The sequence below is a fragment of the Balaenoptera physalus genome (assembly GCF_965194825.1).
Source record: "Balaenoptera physalus genome assembly, chromosome: 2".
Classification (NCBI taxonomy): Eukaryota; Metazoa; Chordata; class Mammalia; order Artiodactyla; family Balaenopteridae; genus Balaenoptera; species Balaenoptera physalus.
In genome coordinates, this window is record NC_138883.1 from 50,074,134 (window position 1) to 50,094,274 (window position 20,141).

Below are 20,141 nucleotides of genomic sequence, written 5' to 3' on the forward strand. Positions count from 1 at the left end.
TTCTTCCCTCAGTAATTTTGGTAAGTGTAAGATTTAACACTTTCTAAATATGACATTTAATTTTGGGTATATGACTTCATCCTGGTCATGCTTCTCAAATCTAAATCTTCCTGGATTAGTTACTTCAGTGTGATTATCTTGTGATAACTAGAGGACACAGAGAATCCTGTGATCTGGATTGAGCACCTGCCTGGGCATCTCAGCCATTTATTTGACCTTTAAATGCTCCATATAAAGCACTGACTCTGTATCAAGCTTTCAAATATATATTTCTCAGTTTATGGTTTCTGAAAACCCACAGTGGATACCAATGTCCACTTAAATTCCTTAAAGTCCAGTTCCAAAGTCTCCTCGAGGATCCCACAACCTCTTGTGCATCCTTGATTAAAGCTCCTGTTGCTAAATAATAGATAGGTATTTCTATTCTCTCTTAAGGGTAAGAGCAATGACACATTTGCATCCCCAGCACCTAACAGTTCCTGACACATCATCGGTGAACAGTAAACGCTCGTTGAATCAAACTGCAATAGGATGAACATTGTGAATCAGTAATGGAGTGGCTCGTTCAGTGGTGTAACTTGTTCATGGGTGTAACTCTAAGAAAAACTTTTGTTGGCTCTTAGAGTCTAGCTCGTGCAAAACGCAGATACATTACAAGAACCTGCCAGTTTTCTGAAAGTTAGGAAAGTCGTGTGAGTAAATCATTTTAGAATAATGAGCCTAGGTATACAGGCTCAGGGTCTAGGCAACCAATTATTTAAAACCATTGAGCCTAGGTACCTAGGCTCAGAATCTAGGGTCAGTCAGTGTCTAGGCAACAAAACAGAAAACCACAGTAGGTATTTTACTAGAGGAGAATCAAAAGAATATAGGGGATTGTTACACAGATGTTGGAGGACTGAAAGAGCAAAAATAGGACATTAAGACAACTCAGAACAACTGCAGGAAGCAGTTGCCAGCAATAGGGTTGGAGGAACAGAAGGGTAGAGTATGGGATCGCCAGAACCCGGGGGCTCAGAGAAGACCCACCGTGTTAGAGCTCCGGCCCCAGGCAGGGTCTGCTGCCTGGCTGCCACAGCTCATCAGGCGCTCAGAGGAAAGGTCCCGTGAAGCTGGGGCTCAGACCTTGAGGAGAGGGGCTGCCGCTGGTTCCTCTGAAGGTGTGTGATGAGGCCAGTTCTGGAAGGGCTAAAAAGCTGGAGTTAAGGAATTGCAAGAAACAAGCAGGAAGCTTTCTTCTCTTCCTCTGCTATCCATTGTCCTAACGTCTCCAGTTGGTCCACCCTAATTGGAATGGATTCTGGAAGATACAGTTTGCAGACTTCTAGCCCCAGTATAACAGAACAGAATATAAAAGGGTTAATTTGGAGCTGAAAGACATTAAATAGGCAAATAATATACTTAGGGGCCTTGTTTGACCTAGATTGTTATGTAGGGATCACTTTAAATATGATCCTCAAAAGAGGGACTAATGTGCCATCTAAATGCAAATGGCAAGAATGTCACTTATTACATCTGTGTCACATTCCCTTAGCAATTTCTTTTTTTTTAATTATTTATTTTTATTTATTTATTTTTTGGCTGCATTGGGTCTTTGTTGCTGTGCGCGGGCTTTCTCTAGTTACGGCAAGCAGGGGCTACTCTTCGTTGCGGTGTGCAGGTTTCTCATTGCAGTGGCTTCTCTTGTTGCGGAGCACGGGCTCTAGATGCGTGGGCTTCAGTAGTTGTGGCACATGGGCTCAGTAGTTGTGACACATGGCCTTAGTTGCTCTGCGGCATGTGGGACCTTCCAGGACCAGGGATCGAACTTGTGTTCCCCGCATTGGCAGGACGATTCTTAACTACTGCGCCACCAGGGAAGTCCCAGCAACTTATTTTCTTATATCAGTAAAGTTGGAATTTTAAAGACACTAAATATAGGTATAATTGCTTTACATCCATTTCACTGAGGCCCTTTATCTAACCAGCTTTTTAGTAAGACTTAATAAGGGAAGACTCGTGTGATATTTATTGGCAACTAATATCTAAATAAATTCTCTGCAGATTACTTTTTCTTTATATTTCCACATAATTCTCTGTACTTCTATACCACTAAGTTTTAGCAGAGCAAGTTAGAAATTTTCAGTATGTGGTAAAGCAACAATAAATTAATAGTCTTGAAATATATCTTACAATTGATGAAATATATCTTACAACTGATGAAATATTATCTAATCCACTCTGATTAGCCAAAATACAGTTACTCAGTCTACTTTTTCATTGTGGTTCCCATAAATTTGAATGATAAGCTTAAACTGCTCTCAGCCTTTGAAAATGCACATGGATTTTAATTTCTAGCATATGGCATATCCTTTGAGAAAGCCTTCCAACATTCAGTTTAATTCAGCATATTCATATCAATCCCCTACTAAGGGTATGGCAGTGAACCACAGACTTGGAGAGAGGTGAACATGAGTAAAACAAAGTCAGTCAGTGCTCAGTGAGCACAAAGTCTAATTTGAGATGGACATAGACAAAATAGCTCTAAAATTGGGCAGACTGGCAGTGTAGTGGAGATTGTTTCCAGCTGGAAGATCTGGTAGGAAGTTTTGTACAATGTGGCATTAGACCTGGGTCTTAAAGTTGGTTTCACTTTCCTTCCTGAGACGAGTTGAAGAATGCTTTGCCAATGTCATCTCAACAGTCTTAATATTTATCGAACATACTATGGTTCCCATTATATTAAAAGTTAAATCTTGTCTTCCCAACTTGAAACAGTGTGTGTGTGTGTGTGTGTGTGTGTGTGTGTGCGTGTGTGTTAGATTAACACATATGTACTCCCCTTTATCAAACTGTCTCTACTTGATCTTAAGATAGCAGTGATGGGAACGAAACCACAGAAACCTTGCAGAAAAAAAATTTGTTTTTTGGCTGTGCTGCACCGCATGCGGGATCTTAGTTCCCCAACCAGGGATCAAACCTGTGCCCCCTGCAGTGGAAGTGCGGAGTCCTAGTCACTGGACCGCCAGGGAATTCTCCAGAAATTTTTTTTTAAATTGTTGGCATTTCCATACATAACTCTCCAAAATGCAGATAATGCAAAATGCAGATAACACTCTGTACTTGCTTCTATTGACTTGCCACACTGTATTCTAATTATATTTCTAATTAATTCTAATTATAATATATTCTAATTAATTCCCTCTGGAATTAATCCCTGAGAACAAGGACTGTATGTTAACTTTGTATCTACAGTATGTTACAGGAAACGGTTACTCAATAACTTTCTATTTCTATGACTGTCTATTTCCCAAGAGAGAATTTCAAGATACTTCAGTAATCCACAAAATCTTAACTTTTCTGCCACTTATTCTGTAATGTTTTTACTGAGTCTCAGCTTATCACAGCCTTTCTGGTACAGGAAACAGCACCCCTATCTCCATCACTTTGCTGTCCTTTGGTGTCCTTTTCTTCCCCAAGAATCCTTTTACACTCCTTCAAGGGACCAGGGCATTCCTGCTTCCTCCTGTCTGCTCCAAATCAAAAACCTGCTCTCAAGAGCCTCCATTGATGGCAGCGTGATACAACAGAGCTAGATGGTGGTTCAGTACCTCACCCTCCTTTTAGCAGAGAGAGGCCCAGAGAGGGTAATCAATTGCTCAGAATTGTACAGTTAGTTATAAGGAGATGGGATTTGAACTTAGACCTCTTAATGGCCAAAAGAGTGCTCTTTCTAACATATAATGTAGGCTTGTGTTAATATGCCATTTATAGCCTAAACTAGCACTCCTTTTTCAGATATTTGCCTTCTTTCAAGATCAGAACTTAAGCTAAAATAATAACGTGGAACTCTATGTTCAGTAGGATATTGGTGGGAGGGTGTCATAGAGCTCTTTTGAGGTTCCTAAAATTGTATCATACAGCTGCCTACAAAACAGCCTTATGTCACACAGGAAGTAACTCACAGCTTACATTTTATTGAGAGAAACAAGGATAACATCATTGGCATCTGCAATGTGCCAGAAACTGTGTTACAAACTTTACATGTGGGATTTCATTTCATCTTTAAAACAAGTCAGTGAGGTAGCTATTATCACCCTATTCATATTTATAAATGTATATACTCATAAAATTTTTATAATATAAAAAGTTATATATTTAGAAATAGGGTAGAAAAGTACAGTAGGTATTTCTCATGCTTTGTGACTGTCTTTGAAAACCCTTCCTACATCAGAGTAAATTCCCACATTGTGAATCTGAACTCCCCAAGGCAGAAGCCCAAACTCTCTTGCTCAGCACCTTGGCAGCTAGAGTGCAGGCTCTCCCAGGCAGGCGTACTCACACAAGTCTCAGTCGAAAAAAGAGCAGCATGAGGAAGCAGGTGCTGTGTTGACTCCATTTTTTCTGGCTTGGATGGTGACGAGGAGTCCGGTCTTCAGTGGCAGGAATGGTGGAGAGTCTTGGGTGTAGTGTCCACTCATCTACAGCACCAGTGGCAGCAGCACTGAGGTAGCTGAGACAATCCCGCATAGTGGTTTTGGTGTTGTTTCTGGCTGCGTAGGCTCCAGATCTGACTCTGACTCTCCCAGAGATTCTCCAAACTATTTAATATCCCTTAATAAATCCTTGAACTAGCTAGTTTAAGGAACTAGCGGCTTCTGTGGTTGGCAAGTAAGATCCCAGTCCCCAAATCAAAACCACTTGGGATATCACCTCAGTCCCATTAGGATGACTACTATGAAAGAAAGAGAGGGGAGGAAGGGGAGGGAGAGGAAGGGAGGGCAGGGAAGGAAAAAAATTGTTGGCAAGGATGTGGGAAAATAGGAACCCTGTGCACTGTTGGTAGGAATGTAAAATGGTATAGTTGCTGTGAAAAACAGTATGGTGGTTCTTCAAAAAATTAAAAATATAATTACCATATGACCCAGCAATCCCACTTCTGGGTATATACCAGAAAGATTGAAAGCAGGGTCCTGAAGAGATATCTGTGCACCCATGTTCATAGTAGCGTTATTCACAGTAACTAAAATGTGAAAGGTACATAGAGTAGTCAGAATCACAGAGACAGAATGTAGAAGGGTGGTGGCCAGAGGCTGTGGGTGGAAAGAAGGGGAAATTATTCTTTAATGGGTACAGAGTGTCCATTTGCAAGATGAAGAGGGTTCTGAGATATATGGTGATGATTGTTGCACAACAATGTGAAAGCACTTAGTACCACTGAACTGTCCACTTAAAACTGGTTAAGATGGTGTGTTGTGTGAATTTTACTACAATTTTTTAAAAAAGGTTGACAGTACCAAGTGCTCGCATGGATCTGGAGCAACTGGAACTCTCACATACTTCTGATGGGAATGCCAAATGGTACGGCCATTTTGAAAAACCATATGGCAGTACCTCAGAAATTTAAACATACATTTACCATACAATCCAACCGTTCCAATTCTCAGTATTTACCCAAAAGAAATGAACACATATGCCCACAAAAAAATTTATTCACAAACAGGTGTCAGCGATGGAGGAAAGGGCAACATGAGGGATACTTGTAGTGATAGAACTGTTCTGTAGCTTGACTTTATCAGTGTGAATACCCAGTTGTGATACTGTACTATAGTTTTACAAAATGTTATCATTGGAGGAAATGGGGGAAAAAAGTTTATGAGATCTCTATGTGAATCTAGAATTATCTCAAATTAGAAAGGTTAATTTTTTTTTAAACTCTTTTTTTAAAATTATTTATTTATTTATTTATTTATTTTTGGCTGCTTTGGGTCTTCGTTGCAGTGCGTGGGCTTTCCCTAGTTGTGGCAAGCGGGGGCTACTCTTTGTTGCGGTGCGCAGGCTTCTCATTGCAGTGGCTTCTCTTGTTGCGGAGCACTGGCTGTAGGTGCGTGGGCTTCAGTAGTTGTGGCACACAGGCTCAGTAGTTGTGGCTCGTGGGCTCTGGAGCGCAGGCTCAGTAGTTGTGGCACACGGGCTTAGTTGCTCTGCGGCATGTGTGATCTTCCCGGACCAGGGCTCGAACCCGCGTCCCCTGCATTGGCAGGCGGATTTTTAACCACTGAGCCACCAGGGAAGTCCCTAGAAAGGTTAATTCTTTAAAAAGCAAACAAAAAAATCCCAGACCAATACACGAAGTAATTTTCCTGGTTTCACACAACCAAAAAAGCATAGAACCCAAAGATGAACACAGGTCTGGTTCGTCCTCCATCACATGCTGTCTCCTTTCTTAGAGATCATCCCATGGGCAGCATGATGTGGTGGGAAGAGTGTGCTCTGCCAGTGGGAAGTGCTGGCTTCCTGAGTAGAAACCCCTGGGAGTGTTATTTCTCTGAGTGATGAGAAAGAAGATGTTTTTCCTTGATTGATAGGTGTTAAGTGAATCTATAAATTTACATATGTTGTCAGTAAAGTATTGAATACATTTTAGTGTAAATGAAATTCCCACCTGAAAAGAAAACAGTATACAGAGATCATTAGTATCATAACAATAATAACAATTAAAGCTAACATGATTAGAGCACTCATTTATGTTCACAACTTTAAGAGGTAGCTGATTTCTAGGTTGCCGATGAAACAGATGAAGCCTAAGGAAGTTGAGTAACTTGCCTCACAGATGGTTCATAGCAGAGCTGGATTTGATCCCAGGCAGTCTGGCTCCAGAGTTCATCCTCTTAATGGGAACTTCAGGTGAGATGATATTGTAGAAAAGGAAATATGTTGCTGGTGAAGGATTTCTTATCATTTAGCGGGAATATTGTTTAAATTCATATTTTTCACAAGGACCTACATGTGGATTCAGTTTAGATGCTTCACAATAATATCTCACTACTAATATTTGACAATGAGCCATTCTTATGAAAGCTATTTACAAGAACAGGATTTCCCCATGTGGTGGTAACTATGATCTCCATTTAATCCTTGGCATGCATGCAGCTTGAAGATGACTTTATGAAACTATTTAGATCTTCTGGATCAATAGACACCTAAAAATTCAATGGGAAATGTATCTAGGGTGCCAGAGATTTCTGTTTGCACAAAGAGTTATTTAGACACCAATGAAGAAGCATCATAAAGTTTCTCTGAAGAGGGGAAGTTGAGAAGACTTTGAGTATTAAGTCCATTCAAGAAACATATGCATTTCTAAAACAATCTGTATGGAATCTCACTTTAAGTAAAGAATATTTTTAAAATGCAAATAATTTCTACTTCCTGCCCTCCTCCTCCACCTTGTCACACACGTGAATATTTGTTTTGATACTGGGTTTTCTTAAGGCAGATTTACACTTCTTTAACCATGTAATTAGAGCTATTTAATTTAAAGCCACAGTGTGGTACAACAGATGGAAAGAATACAACTCAGAATTGAGACACAGGTTCTAGCCCTGTTTGTTGCCTAGAACAAATCTATTTTTTTTTAACATCTTTATTGGAGTATAATTGCTTTACAATGGTGTGTTAGTTTCTGCTTTATAACAAAGTGAATCAGCTATATGTATACATATATCCCTATATCCCCTCCCTCCTGAGCCTCCCTCCCACCCTCCCTATCCCACCCCTCTAGGTGGTCACAAAGCACTGAGCTGATCTCCCTGTGCTATGCAGCTGCTTCCCACTAGCTATCTAGTTTACATTTGGTAGTGTATATATGTCCATGCTGACAAAGGATTAATCTCCAAAATTTGGTTTTTTGACTCCTAAAAAGTCATTTAGATTTTTGGTAGCTGTTTCCTCAAATGCCAAATGTGCCCTCTCTCCTTCACAGAACCTGGTGAAGTGTTTTGAGAAGCAAAAAGTACAATGTGAATTCCAGTCCTCCAAGGTCTCCTATCTCGCTTCCTCCAGGGAAGACACTCGCTGGGAGGGGAGGCAGGAGAGCAGGCTGTGCATGATGATACAGTGCTTGGTCTCCGGAAAGTCTCTTCTCAGCCTCCAGAGCCCAGCGTGGTGTCTGACCCAGGTCAGCACCCAGCAGAAGTCTGCTTTCCAAACAGCTATTTCTGTGCCATGGCTTTAAGCTGAAGTTCACAAAGTAATTTATGTTCTTTCTTATTTATTGTCTCATAAATTTTTTTTTGACATTTACCTTTTCCCTAGAATATAATGATTCAAAAATCATACAAGCCCAGAAATGTACATAGATCATCTACAATTAAGTGTGGTTAGCAATTCTCTGTCCAGAGTGGCAGAGATGTACACCATGAGATCTGGAGACTTGTCTCCTGAAGAAGGATCACCGTATACACTGTCTCACACACTGGTGGCCCAGGGCCAACCACATAAACCCTCCGGGGTTTCGTGTTAATCTTGCTGAGCTCTCACAGTATTTGGGTTCGTTGGCAAAAGTACCGGGTGGTTGTTTTAAAATCAGAAGATGCAAAAAAAGTGTTGACGTTGTTAAAGGTAGACTCAGAAACAAAGGAAGCTTTTAGAAGAAGAGGTGCTTTAAAAGAATGGCTTATCATATATAAAATGCAATGAGTACCTAAAGGGAAAAATACACACAAAATAACTAAGGTTATGGTGATTAGGGATGAAAACACTTTATTCTGTTGTTGGTTGGGCCCACATAGAAAGTCAAGGATGATAGGCTTTTATTTAAACTGACTTTCCAGTATTTACACTGATTCACCTTTACTATCTCCAGATAAGGGAGAAAGTTATTTACACACCTGGTTTTGTGACATTTAAGCAGTGGCTGGTCAGGAAGAACCTGGCTGACACTTGGCTTCTCTTTAGGTTGTTCACAAGGTGTTCTTAGTTGTTGTAACTCCATTCGCCACTAGAGCATGGGCTTTGGAAAAAGGTGGAGTCGGGTTTGAAACCTGCTGTCAGCCCTGGAGAGCTGGGTGGCCTTGACTACGTAGACCAACCTCTCAGAGCCTCAGCTTCTTCTTTAGTAAGATGGGGTAGTTAATAATGCCGACCAGCTAACAAATCCAACCACATAAGATTGTTATAAAGATTAGAGATAATATAGATATTGAGCCTGAAACGTAATTACCCCTAAAGGGTAGTTATGAACTCTTTTCTGTAAGTGCCCTGGAAATAATTTCTAAATCCACTTAAAGCAGAGAAAGTAAATTCAAGTATTTCCTCAAGTGGCTGTATAGCGTCATTTTAAGAGCACAGTGACTAAGCTCACTTTTCCTTACAGGAAGCATAATTGGGGGTGGCGGGGAAGCTTGAACCATTGCCCTGGTTTCAGCACTCGGATGAGGCCTCAGGATTCTGCCCAACCTCATGGAAGTTTGCTCTTCAGAGTTGGGAGCTGCACACAGAGGAATTTGCTGAGCCACCGTGATAAGGAAGCGTAATGACAAGACTTGCCTTCCTGGCAACTTAAAAAAAGGAGGGTACTATATTGCGTGTAATATGTACTTTGGGTCAACTCCCAATGTCCTATACATTAACTCAAGAATCCTGACAACCACTTCTACTGTGTTAGGTAGTACTAGCAAACGGGTTAGGAGCAAAGGGCCTGTAGTCAGACTGCCTTCATTCCTGTCCCCACTTCACAACTCGCTAGTTTTGTGTCCTTAGACACGTGACTTATCCATTCTAAAACTCACTTTCCTCATCTCAAACCCAGGATAATATTGATGCCCATCTCCTAGGGTTGTTGTAAGGCTCATACATAAAATATTCTTAGCTTAACGCCTGCCACGAAGTAAGCACTAGTTAAATAATTATTGCTGTTGTTGGTTGGCCAATAGTCACTATCTTGCACAAAATCAAACACCAGTAAGAAGGTAGAAATGCTGGTCTTCTGATGCCAAATCCCAGGCTCTTTCTCTTACCATGTGTTACTCTACTGAATGTTTATTGCTTGCTTAAATGATTAAAATACCACAGTGCTGTTTGTGTTATCCAGGGGCACTGAAGTATTCTCTCTAATTATGCAGAGGTGCAAATCAAAGATCGCTCCAAGTAGAAAATCATAATGTTGTTTCACTGTTCTTTGCACTTGCTTGAGAAAAAGAACCCACATATCAGACCATTTCTCACCCTCCCAGGAACTCTGCTTCCTGGGAGTTACAATTCTTTGATATCAAAACCAGTTCCAGTCGTGCCAGCTGAAAGGGCTGACTGCAGTTTGACAGTGTAGAGGCCATAGCATTCTCTCTGTTTGGGGCCAAGTGGTGACGTCAACTGTTTGTCTCCCTTTCAAAGTTGTTCTCTTGTATTTTGCTCCAACTTCCTCCAAATACAACGACTGGTACAGCTGCAGGTGCCACCAGCTCTCTGGCTCATTGCTTAGTTAGGCTTAAATGACTGTGCGCTTGCTTGCTCCCTGCTTCCCTATTGGGCTTGGCACAGCTCCAGGCTGCTTGGGTACTGAAGCCTGTGAAGTCCATGAAGTTGGTTTTCCAGACTAACTTTAACCTGGAATGAACTTCAGACAAGGTAGCTCTGGAGAAATTCATATTTACTTTCCTACCTCATTTACAAATAATTTTTCAAATTGTCAAAGAGAAACATTCACCAACATAGACCATACCCTGGGCCATAAAACAAACCTCAACACGTTTGAAAGAAATTAAATCACACAAAGGGATTTCTCTGAAAGCAATGGAATTAAACTAGAAATTGATAACAGAAAGATATCTGGAAAATCTGTTTAAAAAAAAGTTGGAAATTAAAACAGCACAGTTCAGAATAGCCCATGGTTCAAATAGGAAGTCATGAAGGAAATTATAAAATATTCTGAGCGGAATGAAAATGAAAATACAACATATCAAGATGTCTGGGATGCATTTAAAGTCATGCTTAGAGGAAATTTTATGGCATTAAAGGCTTATATTAGCAAAGAAGAAAGATCTAAAATTAATGATCTCTGTGACTTCCCTGGTGGTCCAGTGGTTAAGACGCCACGCTCCCAATGCAGGGGGCCCGGGTTCGATCCCTGGTCAGGGAACTAGACCCCGCCTGCCACAACTAAGAGTCTGCATACCGCAACTAAAAGATCCCGCGTGCCACAACTAAAGATCTCGCATGTCGCACAAAGATCCCACACACGGCTATGAAGATCCCGCGTGCCACAACTAAGACCTGGCACAGCCAAATAAATAAATATTTTTAAAAAAATAATAATAAAATAAAATTAATGGTTTAAGCTTTCATCCTAAAAAACCAGAAAAAGCAGCTAAAAGCAAAGCAAGGCGAAGGAAGAAAATAATAAAGAGATGAATCAGTGAAATTGAAAAACCACAGAGGAAATCAATTAAGTCAAAAGCTGTTTCTTTTAAAAAATCAACAAAATTGGTAAGCCTTAGTCAAACTGATCAGGAAAAAGAAGGAAACCCCCCCAAATTACTAACATCAAAAATGACAGAGAGTACACTACTATACAAAGGATAATAATATAATACTATTATATATGAACAACTTTATGCCCATAAGTTCAAATATCTAGATGAAATAGATAAATTTCTTGAAAGACACAAACTACCAAATCTCAAGAAGAAATACATACCCTGAATAGTCCTATATTTTATATAATAAAGAAGTAGAATTTGTAATTAAAAATATTTCAACAATGAAAATTCCAGATGGCTCTACTGGCAGATTTTACCAAACATTTAAGGAATAAATAATACCAATTTAATATAAACTTCTCCAGAAGATAAAGGAGAAGGAAACACTTGCCAACTCATTTTATGAGATCAGCATTACCTTGATACCCAAACCAGACAAAGACATGAAAATTAAACTATTAATATCTCTCAATGTAAAAATCCTTAATAAAATATTATTAATAAACTCCAGCAGTGTATCAAAATGATAGAACACCATAACCAAGCTGGTTTTATCCCAGGAATGTAAGGTTGGTTCAACATTTTAAAATCAATCACAGTAATTCACTATATCAACAGACTAAACAAGAAAAGTCATTATTTCAATAGATGCAGAAAAGTATTTGACAAAATTCACCATCCATTCATTATTAAAAACAAAACAAAACAAAACAAAAAAACACCTTTCAGCAAATTGCAATTAAAAAGAACTTCTCTGGACTTCCCTGGTGGTCCAGTGGTAAAGAACCTGCCTTCCAATGCAGGGGACAGGGGTTCGATCCCTGGTTGGGGAAGTAAGATCCCACATGCTGCGGGGCAACTAAGCCCGCGCACCACAACTACTGAGCTCTCACGCCTCAACGAGAGAGCCCGCGTGCCGCAAACTACAGAGCCCACAAGCTCAGGAGCCTGCACACCGCAACTACAGAGCCCATGCACCCTGGAGCCTGCGTGCCACAACTAGAGAGAGAAAACCTGCACGCCACAACTAGAGAGAAGGCTGCGTGCCACAAAGAAGAGCCTGCGCCACAACGAAAGATCCTGCACGCCTCAAGGAAGACCCCGCATGCCACAACTAAGACCCGACACAGTCAAAAAATAAATAAAATAAATAAATAAATATTAAAAAAAGAACATTCTCAATCTAATAAACAGCGTCTGTGTTAGTTCTATATTGCTGTGTAGCAGCCCCAAAGCATAAATGTCGAACAATGATTATCTCACAGTTTCTGGAGGCTGGGAATCTAGGTATGACTTAGCTAGGTGCCTCCGAATCAAGGTCTCTCACAAAAGTGAACTTATGTTGTCAGCTGGGGCTACAATCTCATCTGGAGACTCACTGGAGCAGGAGCAGGTGTGGTGGTAGGGAGATCCACTTCCAAGCTCACTCACAAGATTGTTGGCAGCATTCAGTTCCTCACAGAATACTGCATTGAGTGACTACGTTCTTCTTGGCTGTTGGTTGCCTCAATTCCTTGCCATAGGGCAGCTCACAACATGGCATCTGGATTCCCTCAGAGGCAGTGAGCAAGAGAGTACAAGAGAGTACTCAAGGCAGAAATCACAGTCTCTTTGTAACCTAATCTCAAAAGTGATATTCCATTACTTTAAACATATTTTATTCCTTAGAAGCAAGTCACTAGGTCAAGCCTACACTGAATATACAAGGGGAGTATACAAGGGCATGAATACCATGAGGCAGGGATCATTAAGGGCCATCTTAGAGACTGCCTACCACAACCTCTACAAAGAAATCTAGTTAGTGCAGGATATCTAGTGGTGCAAGATTGAATGTTTTCCTCCTAAGATCAGTAATAAGGATGTCTGCTCGCACCACTCCTATTGGATATTACACTGGAGGACGGACATACCAAGTGCAATAAAAGGCAAGAAAAAGAAATAAAAGGCATACCAGTTAGGAAAAACTAAACCTGTCCCTATTTGTAGATGACATGATTGTCTACATAGAAAACCTCAAGGAATTTACAAAAAACCTTCTAGAACTTGTGAGAAAACATCCAGATGGCAAATCAGCATATGAAAAACTGCTCAATGTTAGTCATTAGGGAAATGCAAATTAAAACCACAAGAGACCATTTACCCACCTTTTAGAATGACTGAGTCAAAAGAACTGAATACCAAGTGTTGGCAAAGATGCAGAGTAATTGGAACATTGCTGGCAGGAATGTAAAATGGTACAGTCACTTTGGAAAACATTTTGGCAGTCAGTTACAGTAACACATACTTAACATATGACCCAGCAGTACTCCTCCTAGGTATTATTTTCCCAAGAGAAATGAAAACATATGTTCACACAAAAGACCATGCATGAATATTTACAGTGGCTTGGTTTATAATCACCAAAACTGGAAACAACTCAAATGTTCTTCAACTGGGAGTGGGTAAACAATATCCATACAATGGAATAGTACTCAGTAATAAAAAGGAACGAACTACTGATAAATGCAACAATATGGACGAATCTCAAATACATTAATACTAAGTGAAAGAAGATTAGCCTCAAAAGGCTACATAATGTATAATTCCATTTATATAACATACTGGAAGAGGCATAACTATAGAGACAGGAACACATCAATGGTCGCCATTTGCAAACCATTCCTGGGAGGTTCACCTCCAGCCCATCCCTGGACCCCATCTATATGCCACTCCATTTTCAAGGCAGCCACCAATCTCTCTCCTCCCAGCTCCAGCTCCTTCCTGAATCCTATCCTGATTTACATTTAGTGGCATGCTGCTTGGCACAGGATTGGTCCCCGTTTCTAGGCAGTATGCAAATTTTCTCTCCTCAGCTATTGCTTCCAGGCAACACCCATCTCAATGCTGGGCATATGGAATGGGATAGATGATAAAGTACTGAGGCAATCTGCCCAGTGGCAAATTACCTTATTTAGTGATTTCCTCCAAGTCCGTTAATTTTCCACCATTGTGCTCCGACCTGAGCGAGTAGGAGCCAGTCGGGAGAAGGATGTAAATAAGGAACGTAAGATAGGGCAGGCTCTGTAAGCCTCCATCTCCCACATTATAAGCCCAGCTCTAGTGGAAGTCAACGGTCAAGCACCGCCCCACTCCACCACAACTCCCAAGCTAGTGCGGGTACGTGCAGACTCTAACCAATTTCAGTCATCGTACTGTCATCATACTTCCTCTTTTCCTCTCCCCCTTTCTCTCATTCATTCATTCATTCATTACTGGCTGCTACAGCACTGACCAGGACAGACACAGAAACTGCCCTCAAGGCATTCAGTCTCGCGGAGAATACAGGGGAGTAATCACAGTTATCACACGGTGTGGTACAGGCTGCGTGGGGTGAGGGGCTCCTAGCGCAGGCGTCTTCCCGGCAGACTCTGCCAGAGCTGCGTTTTCCACGACCTGCTGGAGTTTGCCATCTTGCAGGCCTCCTCTCCCCGGCAGAGGGACGTGCAGGGACCCGGACCCACGTCCAGAACAGCTTCTCCCAGGCTCCGAGGCAGCCCACCAGGGCCTTTCGCCGCAGCAAGGACGGCGACCGGGTCCGGGAGGGAAGCCGGGGCGCTGCGGCCCCGCCCTGGCCAGGCCGGGGCGGGGGCCGGTTCCCATAGGGATCGCGGGCGGGCCGGCCGGCCGCGACCGAGCTGGGCGGGAGTAGGCGAGGCAGGAGCTAGGCCGGCCCGACAGCTGCGGCGCCGTGAGTCCTGGGCGGCGAGGGAGGCGTGGGCCGGGCCGCCACGTGGCGCCGCTCGAGGCTGCGCGGCGCAGGCCGGGGCGCGGGTGGGAAGCCGGGGCGGCGCTGGCGGGTTTCCCCGCGGCCGCGCAGCAGCTGCGGGGCGAGAGAGGTGGCCCCGCCCAGCGGCGGGACGGCGCGGCCCTGCTTCCCACAGAGCTCCGGGCCCGCCCCTGGAGGCGCGGGGCGCGGGGCGGGCGCCTCGCAGGGCTCTCCCCTCCGGCGGGGCCTCGCCACGGCCGCCCGCGCGGGGAGCCGGGCGGTGTCTTCTTGCCGATGGGAAATGAAACCCGATATCAGAACCGGGGAAGCCCTTACCCTTCCCGGTCCTCCAGCCAGCTCATGTGTCTTAGATAGGATGAACTTACCATTAAAAAGATAGATTGTCTTACAACTCAGTTCGTTTTAGGATGACGGGTTACATTTTAACTTGCAGGGTATATAACAGACGATTAAACTTGAGTTACCAAAGGCAGCTGACTCCAGGCTGTCACCCTTGATCAAGTGGCCACGGCTGAGGGGCGAGGCTTTAAGGGAATGGGTCGGTTCCTAATTCTATAACGAGTGCCGTCTTCTGTTCTAGGTCCTTGACAAAGACCCATCGTTGAGTGAAGCTCTAGTGCAGTGTGTTCATGTCAAGATTTTTATAAGCGACATTTTCAAACAATGTGAAGGTCCGTTTAAAGAAGATTTATTCTTCTGTGATGGAGAAGTATGAAAAAATTGGGAAAATTGGCGAAGGATCCTATGGAGTTGTTTTCAAATGCAGAAACAGGGACACGGGTCAGATTGTGGCCATCAAGAGGTTTCTGGAATCAGAAGATGACCCTGTCATAAAGAAAATCGCCCTTCGAGAAATCCGCATGCTCAAGGTAATGGATTTTTTTTTAATTTATTTATTTATTTAGGCTGTGTTGGGTCTTCATTGCTGAGCGCAGGCTTTCTCTAGTTGCGGCGGGGGCTACTCTTTTTTTTTTTAACATCTTTACTGGAGTATAATTGCTTTACAATGTTGTGTTAGTTTCTGCTGTATAACAAAGTGGATCAGCTATATGCATACATACATCCCCATATCCCCTCCCTCTTGCATCTCCCTCCTGCCCTCCCTATCCCACCCCTCTAGGGGCTACTCTTCGTTGAGGTGCACGGGCTTCTCCTTGCAGTGGCTTCTCTTGTTGTGGAGCACCGACTCTAGGCACTCAGGCTTCAGTAGTTGTGGCTCGCGGGCTCTAGAGCGCAGGCCCAGTAGCTCTGGCACTCGGGCTTAGTTGCTCTGCTGCATGTGGGATCTTCCCAGACCAGGGATCGAACCCCTGTTCCCTGCATTGGCAGGCAGATTCTTAACGACTGCACCACCAGGGAAGTCCTGGTAATGGATTCTTTAAAATGAATTTTCAGGGACTAAAAAAATGAAAGTGAGTCATGTTATGTGAAATAAATGCCTTGAGTTGTGGCCACATCTTCTTCCTTCACGGACTTCTGTCCTCAGTGACACAAATGGGACATCTGTGCACAAGTCACCAATTATATAATGAATTAGAAAGTGGAGACGTAAGTGCAGGGAACGATGGTATTCACTTTCAGACTTGCTGTGGGATATTTTATTTTTCTTCCCAGTGGCTTCTTTCCCATGTCACCTGTAGATCTGGTTCGTGAAAAGCCATCAACTTTTATAGTACAGGAACTTTCCATGATTTTTAAATTTCTAGACTAGCTTCTGTTGATGTTCTGAGTCCATGAAGAGAATTAATCATTCACCTGTTTTCAAACAGCTAGGAAGCTGACAGGTTTTCATTATGCCTCACATTTATCTACTGCTGAACTTTATAACGTCTTGTCTCTAGAAGAAGGATTTTTCTCAAAAAAGTGAAATGATTGCTTTAAGACTGTTCGTCAGTTAACTCTTGGAGACCATGATATGGGGGGCGGAGGGGAGTTGTTTATTATAAGCTGAAGGTATTTTTTTCCTGGAATGGAAATGAAGAAGGAAAGTATCTTTCCTTCTTTTCTGAATTTCTGTGAAGATGAAACCCAAATCCTACCCTACGTAGAATGCGCCCTGTAATGAATGCAGTGTGGGTTAACTTTCAACAGATTAACTTTCTCCGTAGGGGTTGGTTAGGGCCTCTGTGTTCTGACAAGTACAACTAACTATCCAACAAGGAAAGAGCAACCTCGTGCGAGCTCAGTGGAACATCCAGGAGATTTTCTCTTACCTTTGCTTCTCCATTTTCTCCAGGCCTCTCTAAAGTCTTCTTCTCCCCATGAATTGAGTGTGTGGGGTTATCTCTGGATAAGGACCCCAAATGGGAAGTGGAGGGCTTTGGATAAATTAAAACGGGTGGGGACGACTTTCTCTATTTGGGTCTAGGACATTCTTTACCAACTGGATGTTGTCAATTCTGAGAAGACACTTCCAAAGTCCCTGTGAAGTACTCCCCTAGGAAAGAGCGAGACAAGCAGTGTTTGCCCATCCCACCGCCTGGTTGCCCTGCCCTCCCACTCTCTACACAGGGAGAGAGAGGGTCTCACTGTTTCTCCGAGGCCCATGGATGTTTTTCACTTTCTCAGGCTTTCGCTAGCGGAGAAGGTGATAATTGTATTTCAAAGGGCCCATTTACTCCAAAGAAAAGCCAGTCTGTTTCTAGTGGAGAGATACTCTTTTTCTGATTCTGAAGGTCACCTGCGAGCACCTCTCTGAAACCTCTCACTATTCTTTAGCAATACGGTGTTTACAAGTTTAGTCCCTGAATTAATTCAGTTCCGTCAGGATGGGGACCTCACCTCTAGATCTCTGTATCAACCACTTGGCATGTAATACCAATAAATGTTATTGTTGGATTGAAAAAAAGATGTTAACAAAATAAACTCTTAGGAAGGGTAGATGTTGCCAATAAATTAGGAAGTCAAATGTGTTCTCTTGAGTAACTGAATATTGATGTCCTCTGAAGGATACAGCTGAGTGCACAGGAGCCTGATTACAAAGCACACAGCATTCCATTCTCCAAAATCAAGTGCACAGCTGAGACTCCCCTGATCTGTATCAGGTGATGGGACTAGATTATCAGTAGAGCCTGTCCCTTCAAGCCCTAACTTTTCAGAATTCTGTGATATTCCTAACACATAATGGGTGCTTAAATATTTGCTGGATAAATGAATTGAGGGTTTGTTAAATGAAGTCATACTTTCTCCATTTATTTATTCAGTAAATATTTATGGATCCCCATTGTACCTAAAGCAATGTTTACGTGAAGTTGTACATCCTGCCTTTCAGATGCTTAACTGGTGGAAGATGAATTTCCCCTCAGCTCTTACACCCAATAGACTGGGTTCCTAATGGGCAGGGCCTGTGTCATTCACCTTGTCTCTCTATGCCTGTCATGAACCCTCTAAATAAAGTGTTTGGAGGCTTGCTTGAACTAGACTTTGAAATGTTCAGGGAGACATGGAATAAGAGATAAGGCATTCAGGGCAGACAGTCTCTCCTAGGGAAAAAAGAGGTGCATACGTGGAAAACAGTAAATTGAAGGAACACAGGTAATAACCCCAAAGTCTTAGCCAAGATGCCTGCTGGGCTAACAGGCCTGGGAGAAAAGAGAAGGAAAGGAAGCCAGCGTCCATTAGGAGGGGGTGTGAGGAATTTCTTGGAAAACAGGTCTGGCCCTAGGATAAGTGATGATTAGCACATAGCTGCACCTTGGTCCCAGGTGGCCTTTGGGGTTTGGAACCTGCCTTGGGGACATGTTGTTGTCCCTGAGAACAGGAAACTGCTGAGGTCTAAGCTAGTGTTTTAGGGCCCCATCTGAGCTGCATTCAAGGCAGAGCTCTAGGGCCCATGGAAGGGGAATACTAAACCGGAACCAAGCACAGTTCCATGGGCCCAGGTTCAAGGGCTCAGGGGCTCAGTGAGTGTGAGTTCCTAGGATTTTCCTTGCACACCCCTCACAGAACTGGGGCTGTTAATGACCCCTGCTAAGGTCAAGAACTAGGAAGACTGAGGCTGAAGGTACCTCAGTGACCTTAGCAGGTGAGAACAAGCAAGGGCTGAGGCCCAGACTGCTCTTATTATGATAAGGAAAGCAAGAAAGGTAGATTAAGACCAGATGTAGAAGGCTTTGAATGCCAGGCTGAGGAGTCTGGCTTTCACGTGAAAAGAGGGAAGCCAGCCAAGATTTTTTTTTAGAAAGTTATCATTTGCAGACTTTTGAATTTCATGGACCAATAAAATTTCAAAAAAAATTTTTTTTTTTTTTGCAGATTGGTCGGCATTTTAAGAGACTGGGTTATCACCATCACTTCATAAATGAAAGGACGTTTTAATATTTTAAAAAAATTAGGAAAGACCCAATTTTAGGAAAAAAGCAGTCTTCCTGAGAGAGTAGTTGACAACTAAAACAACATCTCTATATATACATTTCTCAGGTGTGTGAGAGTGTATGAGTGTAGGTGTGTGTGTGTGTGTGTGTGTGTGTGTGAGAGAGAGAGAGAGAGAGAGAGAGAGAGATATCATTGCCCTTATTTTTCTCATTTCACTATCCATTGATGAAAATGAAGACATCATCTGTTTTGTGCAGCCTAAATTTCATGAAAGTTAGTACTATGTCTGCGAACAAAGAGACTCCCCAGATCAGATAATGTCCTACTTATAGGATCTATCTGATACAACGAAATACTAATACCACAAAAGAACTGAATGGTCCCTTGGATTTTTTTTTTTTTTTTGGCTGCGTTGGGTCTTCGTTGCTGCGCATGGGCTTTCTCTAGTTACAGCGAGCAGGGGCTACTCTTCGTCGTGGTGCACGGGCTTCTTATTGCAGTGGCTTCTCTTGTTGCAGAGTGCGGGCTCTAGGCGAGCAGGCTTCAGTAGTTGCAGCATGAGGGCTCTGTAGTTGCAGAACGCGGGCCCTAGAGTGCATGGGCTTAAGTAGCTGTGGCACGTGGGCTCAGTAGTTGTGGCACATGGGCTTAGTTGCTCTGCGGCATGTGGGATCTTCCTGGACCAGGGATCGAACCCGTGTCCCCTGCATTGGCAGGCAGATTCTTAACCACTGCGCCACCAGGGAAGTCCCTGGATTTTATGTTATAGAATTTGGCATGTATCTGTCCTCAGAGAATTGCTTGTATGTTTTTTAAACCATTTATTT

The 20,141-nt window shown here is 42.7% G+C and overlaps 1 protein-coding gene and 1 long non-coding RNA gene across 3 annotated transcripts in view; one reads left to right on the forward strand and one right to left on the reverse strand.

The window, feature by feature from the left end:
* Nucleotides 1-2,006: 2,006 nt before the first annotated feature.
* On the reverse strand, nucleotides 2,007-12,324 carry LOC309656135. Its single transcript, XR_014261163.1, has 2 exons — nucleotides 6,586-12,324; nucleotides 2,007-6,424 (listed from the first exon to the last, which is right to left on the reverse strand). It is a non-coding gene; the product is annotated as an uncharacterized lncRNA (long non-coding RNA).
* A 2,495-nt stretch (nucleotides 12,325-14,819) lies between these two features.
* The window catches only part of CDKL1 (cyclin dependent kinase like 1), a 59,223-nt gene continuing 53,901 nt past the window's right edge, over nucleotides 14,820-20,141 (forward strand). Inside the window, exons 1-2 of one of the 2 annotated variants that reach the window (XM_082452213.1) lie at nucleotides 14,820-14,961; nucleotides 15,581-15,869. In XM_082452213.1, the coding sequence (XP_082308339.1) occupies nucleotides 15,702-15,869 (168 nt within the window). In that variant the 5' untranslated portion in view covers nucleotides 14,820-14,961; nucleotides 15,581-15,701. Of the gene's footprint in view, nucleotides 14,962-15,158; nucleotides 15,435-15,580; nucleotides 15,870-20,141 lie in introns of those variants that run through there. The other variant, XM_082452214.1, reaches the window with a different exon arrangement.